This window comes from Lepidothrix coronata, unplaced genomic scaffold (assembly GCF_001604755.1).
Source record: "Lepidothrix coronata isolate B3197 unplaced genomic scaffold, Lepidothrix_coronata-1.0 Scaffold5, whole genome shotgun sequence".
Classification (NCBI taxonomy): domain Eukaryota; kingdom Metazoa; phylum Chordata; class Aves; order Passeriformes; family Pipridae; genus Lepidothrix; species Lepidothrix coronata.
In genome coordinates, this window is record NW_016690185.1 from 5,054,574 (window position 1) to 5,077,839 (window position 23,266).

Consider the following 23,266-nt stretch of genomic DNA (forward strand, 5'->3'; position numbering starts at 1 on the left):
TTTAGAACAGTAGAGTATGTATGACAAAATACTGTCAGCTCTGAGGACACCTATAGGACAACCTTAAAATATTACACAGTATTTTAATGTCCCAATTGGCTTACAATTTTTCTTGAGGAGGTACAGATCAATATATTTTCAGTTTTAGCTAAATGATTGGTCATTTCCTGTTTCCTTTCGGTAATACCTGAGGAGTAATTCATAGATAAGTTAGTCATAGATTGAAACCCAAATATTTAAACTAATGCAAGACAATTTTTATTGGTGATTCTCTAAACCATGTTTTGTTGTTTTTTTTTTTATAGTTTACTGGCAGATATAAGGAATTTTGCGAAAAACTGGGAACAATGGGTTGTTTCCTCTTTAGAAAATCTACCAGAAAACCTGACAGATAAGAAATTGCCTATTGCAAGAAGATTTGTTTCCTCCCTGAAACGACAGACGTCATTCTTACACCTAGCACAGGTAAACAGATTAAGACTATACATCAAAAATTTGTTAGTTATATTCAGTGTAGCTTTCTGGCCATGAGATATAATGGATTATTTTTTCAAAGTTGACCTTCAACCATGGAAGACTTACATCTTGTACTTTTAACCATGAAAGAAGGAAGTGACCATAAATAGATCTGACCAAAACTTCCAATTTTTGTAGTAGAAAAGAGAGCAAAGACCATGGTTATAATGAACAGCCATCATTGCAATTTTTTGGCAATCAAATGATGAAGTGGAATACATGTGTATTTGGTTTAGTTCTAAACTGGAAAATTTCAGATGATCTTCTTGCTTAGCAAAGGTTTGCTGTCTTGTCCATGATGTTCTTTAGTGAGCTTATTTCTGTTTGAGTTTTGAGCAAAAAGGGAACATGGGAGTGACAGGGAGTTGGGGACTCCAAGGCTGTGTTGTCCAGCTGCAGGTATCTGCAACTAGGAATCACCTCCAGGTGACGGTTTTATAGATTATACAGAAGGATACAATGCCTTCTGAGCATTGCTCACTGCTAACAGCTTGGGCTTTGAGGTGGTTGTCCTTATGAATGACTATAAATGCACCATATATTCATCCTGACTTGGTTTTCTCTTTCACAAATATTAAGACAAAAGTAGCACGTGGGTGATACTGTGAAGATGATCTGATAGGAAGGCACATTAGAAGAGCATTAGAAGTCTGATGAAAGGGAAACATTATCTTTTCTGATCTGTGAAAAAATGCAGCCATGTTAGTAAAATTAAACTTAAGGTGATCCCCAGGTGTGAGTCTGTCCTGCTTTTGGCTGGGATACAGTTAATTTTATTCATTGTAGCTAGTATGGGTCTATATGTTGGATTTGTACTGGACACTGTCAATATTTCAGGGATGTTTTAGCTACTGCTGAGCAGTGTTTACATAGAGTCAAGGCCTTTTTGGCTTCTCACACTGCCCTGCCAGAGAGCAGGTTGGAGGTGCACTGGTTGGTGGGAGTGGACACAGCTGGGACAGCTGGTCCCAGCTAACTATGGGGACTTTCTATATCATATGGCATCATGATCAGCAATAAAACTAGGGGGAAGTTTGGCAGGGGACCACTGCTTGGGCAGTTGACTGGGCATCAGTCAGTTGATGAGCAGTTGTCTTCATTCGCATCACTTGTCTGTCTTGGACTGTATTTTTCTCTGGTTTTGTTTGTTTGTTTACTTTTTTATTATTGTTATTGGTTTTATTTTTTCTTTTTAAAAATTATTAAACTGTTTTTACCTCAACCCACAAGCTTTCTTACTTTTTCAATTCTCTCCCCCATTCCGTGACAGGGTGGGGAGTGACTGAGTGGCCATGTGGTGCTTAGCTGCCTGATGTGGCTAAACCACAGCCACATTTTACCTTGTTTTCTCTTGCAGATTGCTCGGCCAGCATTGTTTGATCAGCATGTGGTGAATTCCATGGTGTCAGATATTGAAAAAGTTGATTTGAATAGTATTGGTTCTCAGGCACTCCTTGCAGTCTCAGGGAGCACAGACTCTGATGGGGAGGTCTACAGTGAATGTAAGTCCATGATGATACATTTGTATCATTATAATTCACTATTTCATTCTATACCATACTATTTTACTTGGACTGACTGAGACAAGGCACACATAGACACTGCATTCTGTAATCTAGTACACTGTTAACTTCAGTAGCTTAAGAAAGCTTGTACTGGGAAGTCATCCCAGCTAGATGACTTTAAATGGTTGCTGAAAAATTAATTTACATGTCAGTAGCTAAGTGCAACCAAATCTCTTTTGAAATTTTGATGTAATTAAATGTGGATATTAGCACAGATCAATTCCTGAAAGATGTCTCAAAAATTCCATGTCATTATGGCTTAAAGTAATGAATATTTTAATTTTTTTTTTATGAATAGGGGTTTTTTTGATGCAAGTTGATCTTAAATAAATGATTTTCTCTTTAGTACAGCAGCTATTTTCATACACAGAACAGAGCAAAGTATAAATTCTGAGGGTGTTAATTTTCAAATGCATACCAGTTGTTGAAAAATAGATATAGCCTTTTCATTAAAAAGATAACTTTTGTCATAAGAGTGATGTTGATCAGAGTTTAGAGAGCTGAAAGGAATAGTAATGTGTTGTCCTCTAAATATTATTACTTTGATAATGAATGTTTGTTCTCTTTAATGGTTCATAATCCTATTCACATTTTTGAGTTGCCCATTCTCTACTTTTTGTGTAGTTGTTTTTTATTTTATTCTTTGTCTTCTTTCACACTGGTTAAAAAAGAAAAGGAGAAGAGAAATAACTGGTCATTCAGGCACTTTTTTGAAAATGGGAATTGAGGAAGTTAACTGCATAACATAGTGAGAAACTTGTAAGATTTAAGGGAAACTTAAGACACTACAAATCTCCCACATTACAGATAAAACTTTACTATTAAACTTAGTATTAGAAAGGTTTTCAAGGTTGAATCTTAAAAGGAATGAAAAATATAATCTTCTTTTGGTTTTATTTTCTTGTAAAACTTCATTGTCTTACAGCCCGTGTCATTATATTGCTTAAGTAATTAAAGTATATATGACTGATGGATGTGTGTCTGCTTGCTTTGCTGGGGAATTACTTATTTCTTCATAGCTCTAATTCTTTGCTTTTCCTTTCCATGCTACAATATTGTCATATGGCTGGTGAGTGGCTTTTTCTTGTGTTCAGAATAGTGTGCAATGATATGTTCTCCTTTTTACATGGTAGATGACTCTATTACAGTGTTCCAAGAACTGAAGGACCTTCTAAAGAAGAATGCCACTGTGGAATCATTTATTGAATGGTTGGATACTGTGGTTGAGCAAAGGGTTATCAAGGTACCTTTCAAATGTTCTGCCTGACCCAAGAACAAATCCTACTCCCCTTACTCCCTACATAGACCCAGTTCTATTGGTTTCCCACATGGGATTCTCATCTCTACCCCATCTCCTTGCTGTAACAGGGAAGTGTGAAAGATTCCAGTGCTGTTAGATCTAATTAATCATGTTGAGCCTGTTGAACAATCTTGTATGTGTGACCAATTAAGAAATACTGTAACTAAAACAGTAAAGTCAACACTTTCATAAACTTTACATGAAAGAAACCCTTCCAGATTCTGTGTGCATGCAGAATCACAGAGGTATTTCTCAGTGAGTAAGGTGAGCAAAAGTTATTCCTTAGAGAAGTAATTCTTTCTTTCATGGCATTTGGTTGGTACTGTATGTGATATAAGTTACTGCAGCAGGTGGATTCGGAAGTAGCCAACTTCCAGAAGGATTTCTACATACCAGGATGAAAGATACAGTTTTGTAGCATTGTAAGGTGCTGAACACAGTAATTGATGGTTTTGATGGGATTCCCCTGCCTGGCTCCAATTTTCAAGATGCATTATCATCACAACTATTTTATATGCATGTAGTTATACAGGGATTAATATACTACAGCTCAGAACAAAGTAAAGGAGTTCTGAGTTATATCTCAAGTAAGAGATATCTAACCAATTTGTGACTCTAATAACTGTAAACTAGCAGAATAAGATGTTACACATTGCTTGCTAATAGTTGAACACAGGTCTCCTCATCAGATTTGTTCTATCTGGAAATGTAATAATTTATCCATCATTTTAGGTGGCATTTTGATATGAGTGGATGTAAAAGGATGAGACAGTGCAGTTAGCATTGACCGGCTGGCAGAAGAGTGACTGCCACGTACAGGAAAACCATGGGCATGCCATTTTTCCTTTTTTTGCCTGTTTTCCCAAATTTCAATGGAGACAGTGATAGTTTCTTTCTTTTTAAAGTATTCTGAGTTTCCTAACATTTGCTGACATAAGTGAACAGCACAATGAGGAGCTCTGGATGATTCAGGGCAGCATAGCCAAAGCAAGTCCTTATCTACACACAAGTCCCTAGTCAAAAAACTCCCACTGAAGCTGAGCAATCTCAATTTATTTTAGAACTGAATGATTATGGTCTAAAATTCATTCCACAATTTCAGAAGAAAATTTCTGATAAAACAAGTCAGGCAGAAAAGGTGAAGCACTTTTCCATTCAGCATCTGTGTGCTTCTGTATTATTAAAGTTAACAAGTAAGGTCACTACCATTGCTTTCCTGTAGTTAAGGGGAGAAATACCAACAAGTTCTGATATGAAGCTAGGTCAACTAAGCAGAAGCTAATAATTGACAGAACATGCAATCCTTCCATTGCTGTCTGCCTTCTGTTCATGCTAAAATGTGGCTACTGTCAAACTCGCACAACAACTTCTTTCTGCTTGGTGTTTGAGAAAGTAACAGGGCATATGTTTCTACACGAACAAATCACTGCCAGAACAAAGTGACAGTATGAAATGAGCAATATTAAAAGCATCACTTTAATCATCATGATAGTAAACATACCATTCTGTAAGAGAAAGTCTGGCCAGTATTATACAGACTAAATTGAAGTACAAGGACTAATTTCTATTCCCTCTTTATGTGGAATAACATAGTGCCAGAAGGAGGGGGGGTTTCTTTCTTTCTTTCTGCCTTATATTTATAGAACAACTTGGCACCTTTAGTACTAGAATATGAGGTCATCTATGTACCTTCAGGGCATATCAAGGCCCAAGCAGTAAGCAGTTTGTTCATAAAACATTGACATTCTAGGAGCTCTGCACTGAAAAGGGAGAATCTTGCTCTTTTTTACCACATTAGGACACACATTAAGAAGATACTGTCAATCAAGCAACTTGATTCACTCTGCCACATTAGCCTGAGTCAAGGACTCCTTGAACTCTCAAACATATTGAGTTCTTCTCTCCTGTGTGCAGAAAGCAGGTTACCATATTTAACAGTATTTTACTATTTTCTTTCAGGCAAGCAAGCAAAATGGGAGGTCTTTAAAGAAGAGAGCTCAAGACTTCCTTCTGAAATGGAGCTTTTTTGGTGCTCGAGTGATGCATAATCTAACCCTAAACAACGCATCAAGTTTTGGTACCTGATCATTAAAAAACAATCATATTTTGTACATATATGCCAGTATTTACCAGCTTTCCTGAACAGAGGAACCTGTCCTAATCTAAAGATGCTTTGATCAAAGCCACAAATGCTGTGTAATGTGTTTTTCAAACTAACATTTCATGTTAAATGCTAGCAATATTTTGGTGGTGACCTGTGTCACATGTTCATTTTTAAAACATTTTTAATTGCTGTTTGATACTGCTTTGTCATTTAAGTGGTAAAAGCTTTGTTTGCTTTAATATGGCAATAGAAGTGTAACTGCATAGCTCAGTATAGGACACAGAAGATTTAAATTATTAGTTTTACTTGTGGATCAAGTTTGGTAAAAAATTACTGTTTTGTAGAAGATTTGTGCATGATATGTTTTAATAAAAGCAAAAGAAATTTGGCAGTCACCACACATTTAATTCTGGGATCAGCAGATTATCAATTCAACAGTGTTTCTGGCTTTTAAAATTTAAGGCTCACATCCATCTTTAGGAATGTTTACATTTTTGGGAACATTCAGGAAGAATCTTTTATAAAATGGTAGATGGTAGAACAAGTGAAACTAACTCTAGTACATAATTTCCTAAATTTAGTCATAGGTACATTGTTATTTAAAATTCAGAGGGTATTTGAAATGGCTGTTAGGGACACACGCTTTTTAATGTGATATATCCTTGAAATAAGGTCAAAGACTTCACCAGTTATTGTCTGGTTATTTAGCACAAGACAAACAGAAATAGAGCAGAGGCATTCTAGCAGACTTCGGCCTTATCTACTCCACTGTGTGCCCTCTTCAAGTCTAAAGCATGTCTCACTTTCATCAGTATTTTTCTTTGATGTAATTAGTGGTCAAATAGCCTACAGGACAGTAAACAATTGAGCCAGGTGGGCCAGTGCAAAGAGAGATTAGAGCTAGAATTTAGGCACTATTCCTTGTTGGTCTTGCCAGGTCATTTAAAGTCCACAATTATTTATTTGTTTCCCTGGCTTCTTGTAGAATAGAGAGAGATGGTCACAAAGATAACTCAGCTACTCTCTCTCTTTCTCTTCCAAAAGGTTCTTTTCATTTGATCCGCATGTTACTAGATGAGTACATCCTGCTTGCCATGGAGACACAGTTCAACAATGACAAAGAACAAGAACTCCAGAATCTACTGGACAAATACATGAAGAATTTAGGTAACTAGAGCTTGGTCCTTTTGCATATACTTCTGTACTTTTAGAAATTGATGTATTTGTTTAACTTTAAACAGAAGCAAGTTTACTCTGTTTTCCTGAAGTTGTAGTTATATGCAACATGGTCAAATTCACCTGAAAAGTTTGTGACCATTCACTCAGCAATTCATTCACACCTTCCCAGCATGGTTCACTTCATAATGTTTTGTGGGCCTGTGAATACAGTGGATCACTGAAATTTGCTTGAAAGCAACATATACTTGTAGGTACATCCGAAGAGCCATGAGCTGAAATGTGAAAACAGGTATAAGCAGCAGAAAGGGCAGGAATTCCTAATCCAGTTTTTCTCCAAAGCCTAAATATGTAATTACATCTTGAATGGGGAATGTATGAAATGTTACCAAAATGCAAATATCCCTGCAATGTTGGAACAAAAGTTTGGAGCCCTGTTTATCATCTGGATGAAGTACTACTATGTGAAAGAGAAATAAAATTATTTTAAAACAGTATCCTTAACATTTTCTATCTACCAGACTTCTTCCAAGTTAGTCAACTTGAAGTTATATGCTCCAAGTTCTTTGCTATCAAAAGAATGAAGATGGATTTGGATCAAGTTCTGGTCCAAGTTAATCCTTAAAAAACCAGTGAAACTTCACTGAGTTCTGCAGAATTTTTCTTTATTAACATTAGCACCAGCAATCAACTCTAAATCTGCACGTTGTTGAAAGAAACTTGCATAGTCTTTGTCTGACAGTAGGTGCTGCACTTCTTTTAGTTCAGCCTCCAAGAGAAAAACCTGTCCTATGTGCCAGTTGCCTTATCCTTGGGTATTTAGGTGAAATACTGGAAACCATAGGGTAGAATCATGGTTTCCACTGCAGAATAACAGAACTGACTTTATCAATAATCTGCAGAAAACTAAAGAATTATTGAGTGTAACAAATGCTTTTCTCTAGATACCAACATGGAACAGAGTTCGAGCATTCTAAAGTTCCCATTGTTAATTCTTTAGGATGAAGTGTTGAGCCTGATTCACTCTTAGTGCAATTTACTTTGCTTCATTGTTGAAATTTACTTCAAGGGAATAAATCTGATTCATATCTTCACTACGACAGCTTCAGTAAAGAGCTGATACTGTGCGATATAGATCTGTGGTCAGGGAAAATGATACCAACACTTTCACCAGGAAGATCAAGACTAGAGCAATATTTGTATTCATTGCCTACATGCAAAATACGCAGACTTCACAGGGTTTTAGAATAATCAACCAAAGATACAAACAAATTGGGCAGTAAATTTATGTGCAATGAGCATACATAACAACCAACAGGAGCTTTGATTTACTCCTTCAGATGCAAGCAAAGCCACCTTCACTGCATCACCAAGCTCTTGCTTCCTAGCAAATCGTAACAAAGCTGCTCCTCTGCCCAGTGACACTTCAGTAAAGAATGAGTGTCTAGCAGAGCAAACCTATGTGTCCTTGTCGGCTAGCCAGCCCAGCAGCATACCTTCTGGTCTGAACTCCTTCACCACTGGAGACAGCGAGAACATGCAGCTGACAGGTATGTATTAACTCTTCCAGCTTCTCCTTCCCAATTTGCTTGTTAGTCTTTCAGTTCACAGTAACATGTTGCTGTAGAAGGGGCAATGACCACATGCATTTATAAAGACCTCTTATAAACAACATTTCATGAGCTCACCTTCTGTGATTTACAGAAGCCAGCAATTGTAATTACCCTGCCAGTAATAGTTCCTCTTGGAAAAGTGGTAAACTATCTTATACCTCTTGGCTTGGTGAGCTTCTTATGAGGAGAAAATGAACAGTAACATCTGGAGCACAAGAGGATTGTAACTGCTGGAGTTTCCCACTGAATGTAGCGTCTCCAAGCTGGAGAATGAAAGGGGGAAGCTTTATAGCCTGTAGCCAAGGATTAAAAGCTATGAGTTGTATAGGTGGGGGCTAATGTATATCTTTTGTAAAAGTTTCAAATAGTAATGTACACTTTGCTAGAGGGTTAGTGCCTTAACAGCAGTACTGCAGTATGGGTGCTAATCATGGCTAATGTTTATTTATTCCAGATCAAATGGAGCTGTCTCAAAGCACTGGCCACCTCATGACTCCACCTATTTCACCAGCCATGGTCAGCCGAGGAAGTGTTATCAACCAGGGGCCAATGGCTGTGAGACCTCCAAGTGTAGGCCCCGTGTTATCGACACATTCACAGTGCTCTTCTTACTCAGAACCGCTTTATCAGACTTTGTCACAAACTAATCAGAATTACTACGGAAACAATTCCAATTACCAGGCTATGTTCAGAACACAAGCCCATTCCACTTCAGGAGCTTACGACCACAGAGCAGAGCACAGCCGATTCAATGCCTTCAGTGAACAGCAGTTCTCCAGAGACTACTTCAGCAACAGTTGTGCTGTGTCTCCATACAATGCCAGATCCCCTTCCAGCTATGGTCCCTCAAACGTGTCTCAGGACACACACAGTATGCAGTTTCTGAATACTGGGAGTTTCAATTTCTTGAACAACTCAGTGCCTACATGTCCAGGAGCAGCATATCCTGCTAATGCTTCCAATGGTATTAATATATATTTTCTTTTTCCCTTCTGTTTCTATTTCCTTGATGGAGTAAAATGCTTTTTCTCCACTTTTCTATGAAAGATGCATTTCAACTCTTATTTATACATTCCTGTTTTCCACTTCTCTGATGACACACAGAGGTGCAAAGCAGCTTAATAATCTACTTAAGGATTTATTTTCCTCTGTTGAATCCTAATTTGACCTCAAATGCATCTGCTGACCTATGCTAATCTTCCTTTTGTACCATCACCACGTCTTGCACAAAGGACGCAAAAGCAGCATGGCGTTGTCGTTTAATGATCTCTTGAAAAGCCCCCCAAACACCTACTATGAAACAGAGCAGACGCAAGATAGTTTACCTCTGGGATCAGCGTAATGGACCATTCTAGTCACAGGGTCAGGATGATGAAACAAAGTATAAAAATGTGCATTAACAATAGTTTAAGACTTTGGCCCTCCATCTCCCTCTGCTGGAGGAAAGACACAGTGGAAACGTTACTTTTATGTGGATTTGTATATGCAGTAAGTCCGCATTACCCTGGAGATTTTCTTTCCATGTATACCTTCCTTGGCTCTGAGCTTCAAAAGGGAGCACTGAACTATGGATAGGGCTCCCCATGGTGTCTCTTACAGCCACCATTGCAGGCTATGTTTGATTCTGAATTTAGAAGGGAAGGGCAATTTTCTGTGCTGAAGGCATGACTGAACCCTTAACATCTTTTTGTTTCCTTGTTACCACCTCTATTTTGGGTCAATCATTGCACATGTTTCTAATGTTACTAGGCTGTATGTGTACATAAATAATCTTATTCTCAAGTACTTTTTGTCCAAGGTTATCACTGGCTCCTTACCTACTCAGTAGTTTCACTCATCTTTTTTTCAATCTTCTTTCAATAGGATATTATGGAAACAGCATAAATTATTCAGAATCTCATAGACTTGGAACAATGGTGGATCAGCATGTTTCTGTAATAAGCAGTGTAAGCAGCATTCGATCACTGCCATCGTACAGTGATATACATGATCCACTGAATATCTTGGATGACAGTGGAAGAAAACAAACGGGCTCATACTACACAGAGTCCTCACCATCAATTGTCTGCCGGACTCCTATGCGTAAGTATAGCCAACAACTGAGGAACAGCTATGAACTTTATAGCATCCTAGCAAGTGTTGAGATATAAAATGCAATATAGAGATGAAATAACTCAGTACTTCAGATTTATCATAAGATGTGTTTTCCTTAAAATTGCAGGACAATTGGTTTAATAACTCTTTGGTCCCATAAGGAGGTCTATGATCCACTGTCCATGAGGAGTGGAATGACCGGCCTGAATTGCAGAAAAATCTGGTTTAGAAAACAGTTTCTAACTATTAAGTGAACTAATAACAGACTGGGCTTTTCTAAGGTCTCTTAATGATCCTCACTGTCAAACAGATCAAATGAACCCTGGGTCAGAGGTGTCTAGGTATATACTTCCTGTGGTATAGTCCCCATCCTGTGCTTCAACAACTGAGTGTGTTAGGCAAAGCTCCCACTGACAGTGACTTTTAGGCATAAATACCTGACTGCAAAGGGTTTGTTTTGGTATATGCCTTATACAAATGGCAGCTGAGTTTGATCTCACATTCCAAAAAGGGTTGCATGGAAGATATAAACTAGGGCACTGTTTGTTTCTCCACAAGATTATATCTTCCCGCTACTTACCTGTTAACCTTGCACAGGAGATCAGAAATTTCCATCCTTCAGATGATGTGCCTGGTAGAAAAGAGGTTCCATCAAATGAAAATTAATTGTAATTTCTGTTAAATTCAATAGACTGAAAACTTGCAATGATGGTAAATTTTTTTTCACCACAGCTTCAAACTTACAAACCACATCTTCTTCACAATGTATGTATGGAACACCTGGTCCGTTCCCTTCTCAGGAAAATCTGGAGGTCCATGGCCCACCAAGCAGAGATATGGTGTCATCGTTACCACCAATCAACACTGTCTTCATGGGAGCAGCTGCTGGAGGAACCTAACTGGGAGAAACATGTCAGTGCCTTAAGCTTAATTTCCAACTCCAGACATTAAAGCTATGAAGACAATGCCTTTCAAGTTGGTGGAATATAAAAGTATTACATATAGGTGTTAGAGGAGCCATTTTAGTGATATTAGCAGACATCCACACATAAAAAAATAGCTATATTTAGATTGGGTCCTGCTTGTGAATCTCTCAGGATTGTTCTCACCATTACAGCTTTTCAGTCAGAAATTTAGGGTAAGCAGAAAGAGCCACTGATTCTTGCAAACAAGACTAAGTTGTAAAGAAATTATTGCATCTATTCCTAATTTATTAAAAATGTTATTTTAGTCTTTCACTTATATATTTTCTTTCCTTTTTTGTTGTTTTTTTGTTTTGTTTTGTTTTTTTTTTATAAAAAGGTTTATTTAATGCCTGTGTTGCTCATTATTTATTAGGACCACAGAGTAACTGTTTACTATCTCATATTTGACAGCCTGTCAAATGTATGTATCCTACCTCCTATGGAAATGTTTACAAGGTCAATTTTTACAGTTTTAAATGAAACTAAGCCAAATTCTTAAGTTTTTTACTGTTGTGCTCTGGAAAGTCTATTTCAAATGTTTAGTGCCTACTTGTGTACGTGAAAGTCCTCAGGAAATAAATAAAATTTATTATGGGTATTTTATTTCTCTTTCTCTTAAAATAAAACCAACAAAACACTCAAATATCATAAGCTAACTAATTTCAGTAGCCTGCTACTGTAGTTGAATAACTGAAGGAAATAAAACTATGCCACCAAATGTCGTGGGATTTCAGAACTACCTGTGGTATGAGCCGAAAATTTCTGCTGATGGAAATCCACAAAAATATGTTCATCAATTTTCATGGGTTTAATGCAACTGTATAAACTGAAAACAAAAGTAATAAAATTTATTAAAAAATATTGCAACCCTTTAGATAGCTATTTTAATAAAAACATATTTTACAAGTGCCATGCATGCATTTATGTATGTGGCTGGAGAAGCCAGGTTAAGAATATTCGTTAATGGTATTACAGAGGACAGAGAACGCACTCACAAAACAAACCTCTTGCTACACATTCATGAAATAACAGGTCTGACTTTTTAATCTGGTTGTCCCAACAGCAGATTCAGTTTTGGATTTAAATCCAGTCTTCTGAGGGTATTTGATGTCCATATTCCCATTCAGCGCATTGAATATATGCTGAATATTGTGGAATTGGAGAGTAAGGCATTTTTTGGTGGAAGTAAATGGATGATACTTTCTTTCTAATTCTGTATAACTTCCTTTAGTATTTTCTATCATGAGAAGCCTGACTGCAGCAGAAAAGTAATAAAAAACTTTGCCTGGGCTAGCTCATGCATAATTCCTGATATGAAAAAATTTATGTAGAAACGAGACACCATTGTTCAGTAATTCAACTGAATTGCTTCAACTCAATTGCTTCCTAGTCCAGGATGAAGACTTATGCTGTGACCAAAAATGCCATAATGGTGTAAGAAAGTTTTGGTTTCTATAAAAATTCACAATGACTTGTAGTGGTAACACAGACTATTAAAAAAAAATATTTATTAGACAAGGCTTTGTAGCAAGTGAAGTAAGTAGCGCAAAAGAGTTCTTTCTTCATGACTGTTCAGAACATGATATATTTTCTTCTAAAATGAGTCCTATAAAAGGTCCTCTATCTATGCAGGTCACCCCTATAGTCCCTGACAGGAGAGGAGATCCCTCCCATTCCAAGTGAGATAAGATGGGGAAGGGGAGTGCAAAGGTAAGGAATATGCCACTAGGACAAGGGGTATGTCAGTATCCTGAAGTGCTTGGTTCCCTCTGCTGACAAGTGGCATGGCACAAATAATCACTTTAAGCTTCCAGACTGTTGAATGTATGTGAGAGCAATATGTAGAATTTAGAGGAGGTAGGCAATCACTAGCAGACAGGGTCTTAGTCTGTTAGGCCCTACATAAAAGGAACTGTTCATGATACCTAATTTCTCATACGGGTTTTATATGCACAATTTCCAGTCATTTTCTTTTTTCATGTGAGACATTTTGCATTGGGGCTTTTTGGGTTTTTTCGTGTTTTTTTTTTTTTTTTCCCACTGATTGAGTACAATCAGTGTCAAATGAATATTGCCTAAGGGGGAAAAAAAAGGTGGTTTGCTTTTTTTTTCTGAGAAAGTTAGATGAAAAATTAAATCCTTTTGATCTATTTATTGATATTAATGAATTTGAACTGGTTCTAGGAAAGGCAAAAGAGATGCATGAATGGGTCAAATCAGCTTCCACTTCTAAAGTAAAAATGATTCTAATACAAATTATATCGACCAAGACGAAGCAATATTGGAGAAAAAACAATTACTCGTGTGCCTTGAGCCCATGCCTAGCAGCACAGAATCTGTGCTGCAAGAGAAGTGCAGTTCTTTGACCCTGAAGGTAAGTAGGACCATAGGAATATTACTCCAAACTCAAAATTAGTGAAAAAGTTGGCCTTTACCTTTAAATGTGTAGTGAAAACACAGTGAAATAACTCCTAAAACCTGTGTATTATTGTGTCTGGATTCAGGCTACTGTGCTGGATGAGCCTGCACAATACCTGAGTTTGGCTTACGGCTCTTGCCAGAAGGGTCTGCACGGTGTGTTTAACTTAATGTAGTTAATTCACGGAAATTCTTTACTTTCTTCTTAGTGGTGTACTCAAGATGGAGCTTAAACCTGAGTTAGCTTTGGCATTAGAGTTAACTTCAGGAGCTGGGTCAACATGAAGCTGGAACCATGAGACAATAGTAGAATTAGAATTGGCCATCAAGCTTGACTTACTGCTGCTGCTTAGAGGGATCCACAAACGATGTTTAGTTCTAGATAAAACAGAATGCAGGGAGAACAATATAGATTACTGTTGTAGTCAGAATTATAATTAAGATTTACTTGGGCAGGAGCAGGTAAAAGTGAGTTGTTTCTGCATTTAGCAGGGATTGTTGAGCTTATACAAAACTTACTGTCAGACCAGATGATCTAGGTATGATTCCTTCAAGGTCTGGTCTTAAGAGTAGACTTCCAATTGATTTGAAATTTACATTTGGAAATTAAAGAAGATTAGCCATTTAGGTTAAAGCCAGGTCTAGAAGAAATGAGTGAAACTAATTTAAAGTTTTAGGTGATGGAGGCCACATTATCAATCTTCTGATGCTGGCATTTCTGGAATCTGAAGTTATGGCTGAGGTTCAAGCCAACGTGAAGCAATGAATCTGAACTAATTATGGATTTAAGACCTTAATGTATCTATGCTTATTATTGAAATTAATAAGAGTTCACTGATATAGTCATTATCTTCAGCTAAGGGTTGAAATAAAAGACTAGGACTAGGTCAGTAGTTGTGTCAGCCGGGATCAATGCATGTCTAATTAGCCATTAGCTGAAACTTCTCTGATGGAAAAGAGACGTATCTTGCACAACCAAAGATGAGAAGATATCTTTAGTGGAAGGACTGCTGGATTTGTATCCTCTAGAGAGATGCTGCGTCATTGCTAATGATTAGACCTCAAGTAATCAGCATTACTGGGATGGTGAAAGATCGGGAAAGCAGGAGATCCTACTAAAAACTATGCTGCTTCCATGGTCATCAGACATTTGCAGCAACTACCAGGCTCAGCAGAATCCCTTCTTACAAGGACTTGAGCCTGCCAATGAAGGCATAACCAGACAAAACAGGACAAAAGCAGGGCTGGGAACTGAAATAGGGGAGGCAAAATATTGTGCTCATTGCACAATAAGTGACACCAAATACCATTTCTCTACATTTGGATTCTTTGTTATTTACACAGTTTTTTCCCATTTAACAATGGGTTTATGTTACAATGCTGCACAGAGTAATGGTTACACAACTGGGAACACATAAAAGATTATATTAGCAGCTGAACTAGGAAAATCTACTTCCCTTCCTTTTGGTTTAGTTGATTATTATCCTTGATCAAATAAAGGGCCACATGTTCGTACTGCCCTTGTGCCCTGGTTGCTACAGTAGAAAGAAACATACAGTGAAATTGTACATTTAGAGTACTATATGCCTTTTTGACTCCTGTCATATTTAATTTTCCCATATAATTCAGTTTTGCTCAGACTTTATTGACTAGTCACCTGTTTTGCACCAAGATACAGAGATCACTCTAAATTTAGTAAAAATTACATGTTTTAGAAAATCCCCATTACAGGAAAAATAGAAACTGTATGTAATACAGAGGTGGACAATAAATAACCCTTCCTTTCTCTCTATTATGGTTTTTACCAAGCTTCCTCTTTAAGTTATGATCGGCTTTTAAAAACTGGCCCAAATGTACTGAATTCTCTAACAGCATCTTTCCCTTGACTCTAGACATTTTTTCCTAGGTAGGTGTGCCATCCACTGACTGATGTACTGGATCTATGTTCCTGCACACCCAGTCCACAGCAGCTGTTAATTTTTGACAGTCTCCAACTTTCAGTTCGTGGTAAGTACTTTCATTTTAGAGGTCACATGGCCAAACTCCCAGACATGTTTAAGGGAGCAGTTACCCAGCTTCTGGCTCCTGAGAAAGATCTGATGAAACACCTTTCCTGCCCTAGATGTAACAGTTCTCTCTCAGTTCCATACCTGAAACTACCAAAATACGCATTGTATAATTGATAATATGGTGATATGGTTTGAAGCTGGCTCCCTGTCAAGTCTCCAAACCTTACCACAAGAAGTCCCCTTCCCCCCCCCCAAACTTCAGGGAGAAGAGGAATAAAAACAATCAAGAAAACCCGAAAAGAGAGAGAGACAGCTAAAGTAATATATATATATATATTTACACTTATGTTACAGTTCTATACAATTGAAATATATATACAATTTCACAAGGGAACGGGAAGGGGGAAGGGAAAAAGAACAAAACCAAAATAAAAAATATATATATATATATCCCAATTGGTAGCCCAGTATCTAGCAACTAAAAGAGTTAGCAAAGAAATATCTCACTACTCTCCTTGGGACAACCGAGAGTCGCTCTGGAACAATCGCCAGCAACCTCTGTCTCCCAAGGTCGACAAGGCCCCACCAGACCTCGCTCCCCAACATGACAGACTCAACAGCAGGGAACCTGCACCTCCAAGCCACCGGAAGGAAAGAGAGCGAAGGCCTCTCCTCCTTTCTTCTTATAGCCTGGCTTACGTAAAAATCATAGAGAATACTGGGTAAATCTGGACCCTTCCTTGGCTACAAACTGGTCACCAAGGAAGGCCTAGCCCAAACTACCTCATATGGGTAATGTTTCAAGAATTGTAGAAGGTCCTGCTCCAAAGTTTACATGTAGTAGAATGGTGCTATCAGAAGAAACTGAAGACATACTTATATAGTCAGCTTTGTTTGTTCCCCTGCTTTGCAGAGTGATCTTTATTTCCTGACTTTACATTCAATCCTGTAAAGTATACTCTGGCTTCAGCCTCTAGCCAAGTTGTTCCCTTTGCAGATAAATAGTGAAAAAATCAATATTTTGTCCACTCCAGGGTCCACATCTACTCTACATCAGCGATGTGATCCCCATCCTTTCACAGTCTTTCAAAAGGAGCCTTCCAGAGCTCCTGCTCTCTCCAAAGAGCTGGGAACAAGGTTCAGGTTACTTCTGCCAGCATTAAAAGCTATCTATCACTGATAAGTGAGATTCCCCTGAGTCCTGGACAGCTCAGACCCATGCGAAACTGAATTACTTATGGCTGGAAATTTGTCCCTTTGTCGTCCATCTCCAGGCAAAGTAGAATTTGGCAGGTGGGTGTCCCTTAGGACTGCTTTAGCTCAGCAGTCCCTTCCCTTAGCCCTTGCTGCTTTTACAGATTCTTAGAGTTGTGGCTCACATGATTTCCATGAGCCACTCCACGTATCCTGTGAGGATCCTAAACGCCTCGGTTGAGGTTGAGAAGTGTGGTTGGCAAGAGGACATGCAGTTGTTACGCAGTTAATACATGACAAACTTTAAGTCCCTTCCTGGCTGTTGACCCTGAAAGTCTCGGTGCAGTCTGCAAGGTCAGGGTGACATGTTTGTGCACCTGCTTGGATTACTCTGTGACCCCCAGCGCCCGGCTGGCAGTAGTCCTGCAACAATGCAATTCGTAAGAGTTAACATTAACCTTCAAGAAATGCTAGTCACATAGCAGACCAGATTGAACTGGACATAGTCTCTATGATGAAACTGGATGATGTCCAGATAGTGTGCAGTGGAAAATATGTGTTTAATCAACATATGGCTATGCATTATATGTCCTTGTGGCTAAGCTGAGAGGTCAACAGAGAGATAAGCCAACAAGTGCCCAAGCATTTTTGAAAGTGGCATTTGGAGTTTAACTTCATTAATACTGATGGGTGCAGAGAGCTTTTGATGCCTATGAGAATCTCATCCTAATCCTGTAAGTAATAGAAAATATCTTCTAAAAATTTATAGAAATCTTACTATAGAAATACTTATCTATCTTTAAAGAAACTGATCTTCACCCTTGCAGTGTTGACCAGATCAACATGTGAAAACATGCAAAATCCCCCATGACTGACTACAAAAAAATGCTATCCTCTGGTCTTTCATCTTATTGACAATTCTAAAGGTAAGGCAAGGCTTCTACATCTGCGTTTAGTTTCTCAAGTAAGCAAACAGCTCTTCTGAAGTGTTGCACACTCAGCAGTTCCTGCTGACTGGCATTAATGAAACGGCTTTGCCAGGAAAGTGCATGCTGGAGAGCCATGGAGATAAAAACAAAACTCACAGAGTGGGGGCGGGGGTGGGTGGGCACTGGTCTCACTGTATGTCACTGGTCTATGGCAGCACTGGATCAAATGCTACACTTTTCCACAACAACTACAGCATGGTACAAGGGCCCCTGTTTAGGAAAGGAAATAAATACTAACAATAGGACAGAAATCAGTGAAACCCAGTATCATCGATAACAGTGGTTTTTGCTGTCAGATGGCATTGAATTAAATGGAATTTCTCAGCCACTTACAATCATAATGCATCAAACAGTTTTTTTCAGCATTCAGGAATTTTGAAGAATTAGTAATTTCCCTGTGAGAGGTTCATGAAGTGAGTCAGTGGAGCAGGCAGTTTGAGACACTCAAAGGGTGGCCAGCCCTTTACCAGCCTCAGGAGTCCTGGTGTGCTGGAACTGCTTAACAGCAAAAATCTGCCTCTCTCAAGCACTGATTTATCTGCTGTCCTGGAAAAAGAAGCTATAATGTCAAACAAAATCAGAATGGGATCAAAGCGCAGGTCTACACAACCTGTGTGATGAATATGATATGTGGGAGAACATTTGTATCCCAGATTTAGGTATATAGAACATTTGCTGTCTGATTTAGCAGTTTGATCTGTCCTGAAAGAAAATTCTTCCTTGGCAAACTAGAACAAGAGGGAAAAAAAAAGAAAAAGGGAATTCTGATCAATACAGCTGGGAAGATTCCCTGCCACTTCTCTCTCTTTCTCTTTTTTTTCATTATCTCAGGTTTATGTGACAAGATGTGAAGGTGCATTTATCTCACTTATTGGTCAAAAGAGCTCTGCCAAGCTGACTCCCAGTAACAGAATGCAGGTGAATACAAAAAACTGGGGCAAGATGAAACAGAAGACATGTTTAACCAAGAGGTGCACAAAAATGCCTGTTCTAGTGATTTAAATTCAGAGCAGCAAACTTGGAATCAAGAATCCAGCAAAAACCCTACCTTAGCACACATTTATCACACATTTAGATCTGCTGAAACAGCGGACCAAAACAACCCATTGAAACAAAACAAAACAAAAGAATCCCACACAGCTGGGAGAAAGGAAGTTGTTTTACCAAGGTAGAGAAATCTCAGGTTTTAATGCCTGTCAATATTATTATTGCAAGTGCTTCAACCATCATCTTCTTTTCATTGAGTTAGTTACACGAGTGAAAGTCCAGAATTTGGGTTTGCCAAGTGCTGATACCCATTTTGCTGGGAATGCCAAATTGTTATACCCTTGGAATGGTTTGTTATGGGTTTGTCCATACTGACAACGGCAACCTGCAGGAGTAGGCAAATCCTGAGGGATTTGCCCAAGCGTACAAAGGCAGCTGTGTTTCTTTTTGAGTAGCATCAAGAACTTCAGCTACTTGTCCTAACCAGCAAGGAACTTACACAGGTAGGTCAACAGACACAAATGGCTTCACTAAATCTGTTCCTCTCTCTTCTACCTTAACTCTTTCTTCTTTTTCCTTCCCCTAAGTGCAAAGAGCTCAGTGGATCTCCACAGGAGCAACCCTCATTGCCAGGCTCTGCCATGGTAGAGCTCAGGCTCCATCTGCTTTCCTCAATTCTCCCAGCAGAAGTCCCTGGCAAGGGCTGAGCAGTCAGTCAGAAAAGGGAGGTGCCCACTCTGAAACCCTCTACTTTGTTCCCAGGACAGGAGGAGGTAGGAGTGGAAGTCCTACGTGCATCTCCTTTCTCAAGGAGTGAGATCAGTGAAGCTTTTGCATGTTGTCTTAGAAAAACAAAATTATTCCCATTTTCCCTTTCTACCCACATCCTGAGAGGGGCTTTGCAATTAAAAACATGATGGCGTTTTTTTCCCAGAGAGGAGGGGTGGAGTGGGGGTTGGGGGAATTGCCCATGTACCATAACAGATGGTTTAAGTATGGTGATTACAAAATCCTGAAGTTAAAATAGTTTAATTACAAAGTCAATACTGCCTCCAACCTCTGCTAAGCCCTTAGTGTAAAAACAACAGACGGTATAGTGCAAACGGTAGGACAATATTTAACCAGAACTTTGCATTAGCTACTGCAGTACAGCTCTCCATCAGGCCTTCAGCAAATGGAATATCAACTGATTTTCCCAGCTTGTATTTGTTAACCATCTCTGCCTCAGTATCAATGGGCAACTCTGAGAGAGCCGCAAACAACCCTTCGGAAATAAACTGCAATACTATACTGTACACAGAGGCTCAGCAAGGTTGGATGTAAAGGCTAATATTACAAGTGTGCATCTGAGACAATTATTAGCACTTTACCAGGAATGAATACAGAGGTTAAAAAATTGAGCAGATAAAGGTATTTATACAAAAAATGAAAATAAAATTCAGTGAAATAACCAACGTTTTATTTTATACTACGGTTTTATAGAAAAAAATAACAGGGTTTTGGAAGGCATAGGGAAAGAAAAAGGTGGGGATGATTTCAAAAAGCCCAAATTTGATCTTTCACATGCAGGGAAAGCAGCAACTCTATAGAGAAAGTTGTAAGGAAATCTCACTAAGCTGCGCTCTTGCAGCTGAGAGCCTTGGTCTTGGTCTTTGCCAAGTGTGTATGTATGCTGCATATTCTTTAACAGGGACAAACCCTCCCTCTGTTGGCTTGCATTCCCTGCAAACACCAAGTCAAACATGGAGCCGGAAGAGTCAGAGGAAGTCTGGCTCTACTTTATTAGCAATATACTAAAATCTGGTCCCATCTGCTTCCATCATGACACAGCATAAGACATCCACCATCCCCGCTACATATGAAGCACTGTGAGGCACTGCTCTCTTACCTGACTGGATGGGTAAAAACAGGGACTAGCAAGCAAGAGGTACAGACCAGTAAAAGCCAAAACAGACAAATGGGAGATCATCTTCAACACTTTTTCCCACCACTGACCCCTGAGCAAAATCAAAAGGTAAAGCAAGAGGGAAAACGGGCTTTAAAAGTGATGCTACAATACAGAGGAATTCTCACAATTGTGTTTCCCCTTTATAATTTTTATTGCAGAGTTTGAGAGATGAAGACTAACTTTGGGTATCTGAGATCAAAATTGCTAAGGCAAATAAGAGTTTCTAGTAGCTAATCTGTTTCTCTGGGCTTCTTAATAAATAACACCATTTGGGACAAAGACCTGCACTGGATAAAATGAGTGGAAGGGACACCCTACTGAATCCAAAGGAAAATCTTCTTTAATGATTAAGAGGAAAGAGGAAACATTCCTAGAGCCTGATCCTTCAGGTTGTTATATACTCCAGTCTGACTTTTAGAAAATTAGCTTTACATATATGAGTAGATTCATTGACTTTCAATTAAGACTAAGTGCAGGTTGAAGTGCTTCATTTCATTAGAGTGGAACTGATTCCCTGTAATAACAAAAAAACCCCATAAACTAATGTTCTGTTGGAAATCACAGCATGATTCTGACACTGACAACACAAAAGCAAATTGAATTACTCTTATATATGAATAGAAGATACTTGTATTTTTTTCCTAGAATATGATAATAAATGGTTTTGTTACTACTCATAACAAATAATCCTTTAAAACATATTGTAGAGGACTTCTGAATGTCTAGTAATTTCTTCTATTCTAATGTTTGCCTCCCTTTTTTACCCTAAGCATGTACTTGCAAATAGGAAATCAATCCAAATAAATAAGGTGTGGTCACAACATTTTAAAAAATCTTAGCTAAGGGCAGAACCCACAAATTTGTATCAGATCTCAGTCTCTCCCATAGTCCATGTTGAACACAATTGCCATGACTGCTCCCAGGATAATTCTGCGTTTAAGTCAGTAGGTCTAGCGACTGCTCTCACCCAGTAGCTCAGTGCCCAGTTCTGGGAGAAAGACTCTTTTCCAACAGGAGATGAAGTAGACCTTGTGCCCCCCTGCCTGAACAGATTCCTTGAGGAAGAAGCTGTGAAGTGAAAGCATCCCCTCCTTCTCCTCCTGAGCCCCAGCAGGAGCTAAGGATGGAGGCTGTCTTCTGTGAGGAGCTGATTCCTATAGGTGTACATTATGTACATCACATACATAGCAGTACATAGGAGTTTGGATACCAAAAGTCAAGCTGGGGTTTCGTACCTAAGAGCTCCTCACTTCTCCTGCACTGGCACTTCACAACTGACACTGTTTAGAATACATTAAACTGACACTGTTTCTTTTCCCCAACATCATATCGTGTCCACTTTTTCGGAAAGGGCCTTGTATCCTGAGCATGGTACCAGAAAATAGGTAGTTTCGAGTGATTTCAGATTAAGATACTGCTAATGAGAGGCATGCTGTGAATACTGCAGTTCAGCTGTGAATACTGCAGTTCAGCTGGGAATACTGCAGTTCAGCTGGGAATTTTGGCTCTCATCATTGCTAGACAAGCACAGCCCCAGGAAAAGCATGCTAACATCACAGTTACAGTGCGTTTCAAGAAATGCAACTCTTTGGAAGAAAGTGTTCCTGGTGATGGTATATAATAGTGCTACAAAGCCAAGCTTTCCAATAGCAGCTGTTTCATACGATGCGCATTCAGGATGACCTCTGTGGGCTGGCTAGAAATGATGGCATCCAAATTATGCCTTTCTATGCCACATTAAATGATGATTTCAGTAGGGATTTTGTAAGTAGATTGGGCAGAATTTGGTCTTAATGACCGGAGTCTTGACTTCACACACTTACAGGTAATTATTCCTGCAGATTTCCACTCTCCATGGGATCTCCGCACTCTGAAGACAGCTGATTTCACTCTGAATTTGTTGGCAAGGCTTTGGATAAATACTGCTGGCACAAGGACTGTCAGTGTTGTCATCACTTTTATCGGTGCTCTCAAAGCACTTGGTGACGCTGCTGGGGATTATGGCCCTGCTGCTCTGGCAGCTCCTCGTGAACAGGGAGGAGGCAAGTTGTCACCACCCGAAGCTCACCCTCCGAAAGTTTGGAGGGGAAATGGCAGTGCAGGTTTGTTCAAGACCTCACCAAATAGCAGGGGATCTGAAGTCAGCCTGAAATATATCCATGCAGTATAGAGAGGAAGATACATTTTAAAAAGCTAAGCAGGAGAAATCCTGTTGTTGTAGACTGACCTTTTTTTCCTCCCAACAAACATTTACCCAGGGTTGTCTCATGACTGGTCGACTTTTGTAATCCATTAGAAGCTGATGTTATTGCGCGACATGATCAAACACCAAACACAGCAGAAAGGCCGTAACTGTATCTAAAAAGCCTTTGCTTTGTCAAAGGCTTT

The 23,266-nt window shown here is 38.9% G+C and overlaps 1 protein-coding gene across 1 annotated transcript in view; it reads left to right on the forward strand.

The window, feature by feature from the left end:
• RFX6 (regulatory factor X6) overlaps window positions 1-11,267 on the forward strand; it is a 34,179-nt gene extending 22,912 nt beyond the window's left edge. Inside the window, exons 11-19 of the mRNA XM_017827382.1 lie at window positions 306-465; window positions 1,874-2,018; window positions 3,215-3,324; window positions 5,341-5,458; window positions 6,530-6,652; window positions 8,002-8,211; window positions 8,729-9,238; window positions 10,138-10,356; window positions 11,101-11,267. Coding sequence (XP_017682871.1) covers window positions 306-465; window positions 1,874-2,018; window positions 3,215-3,324; window positions 5,341-5,458; window positions 6,530-6,652; window positions 8,002-8,211; window positions 8,729-9,238; window positions 10,138-10,356; window positions 11,101-11,267 — 1,762 coding nt within the window. The remainder of the gene's footprint in view (window positions 1-305; window positions 466-1,873; window positions 2,019-3,214; window positions 3,325-5,340; window positions 5,459-6,529; window positions 6,653-8,001; window positions 8,212-8,728; window positions 9,239-10,137; window positions 10,357-11,100) is intronic.
• Window positions 11,268-23,266: the final 11,999 nt, after the last annotated feature.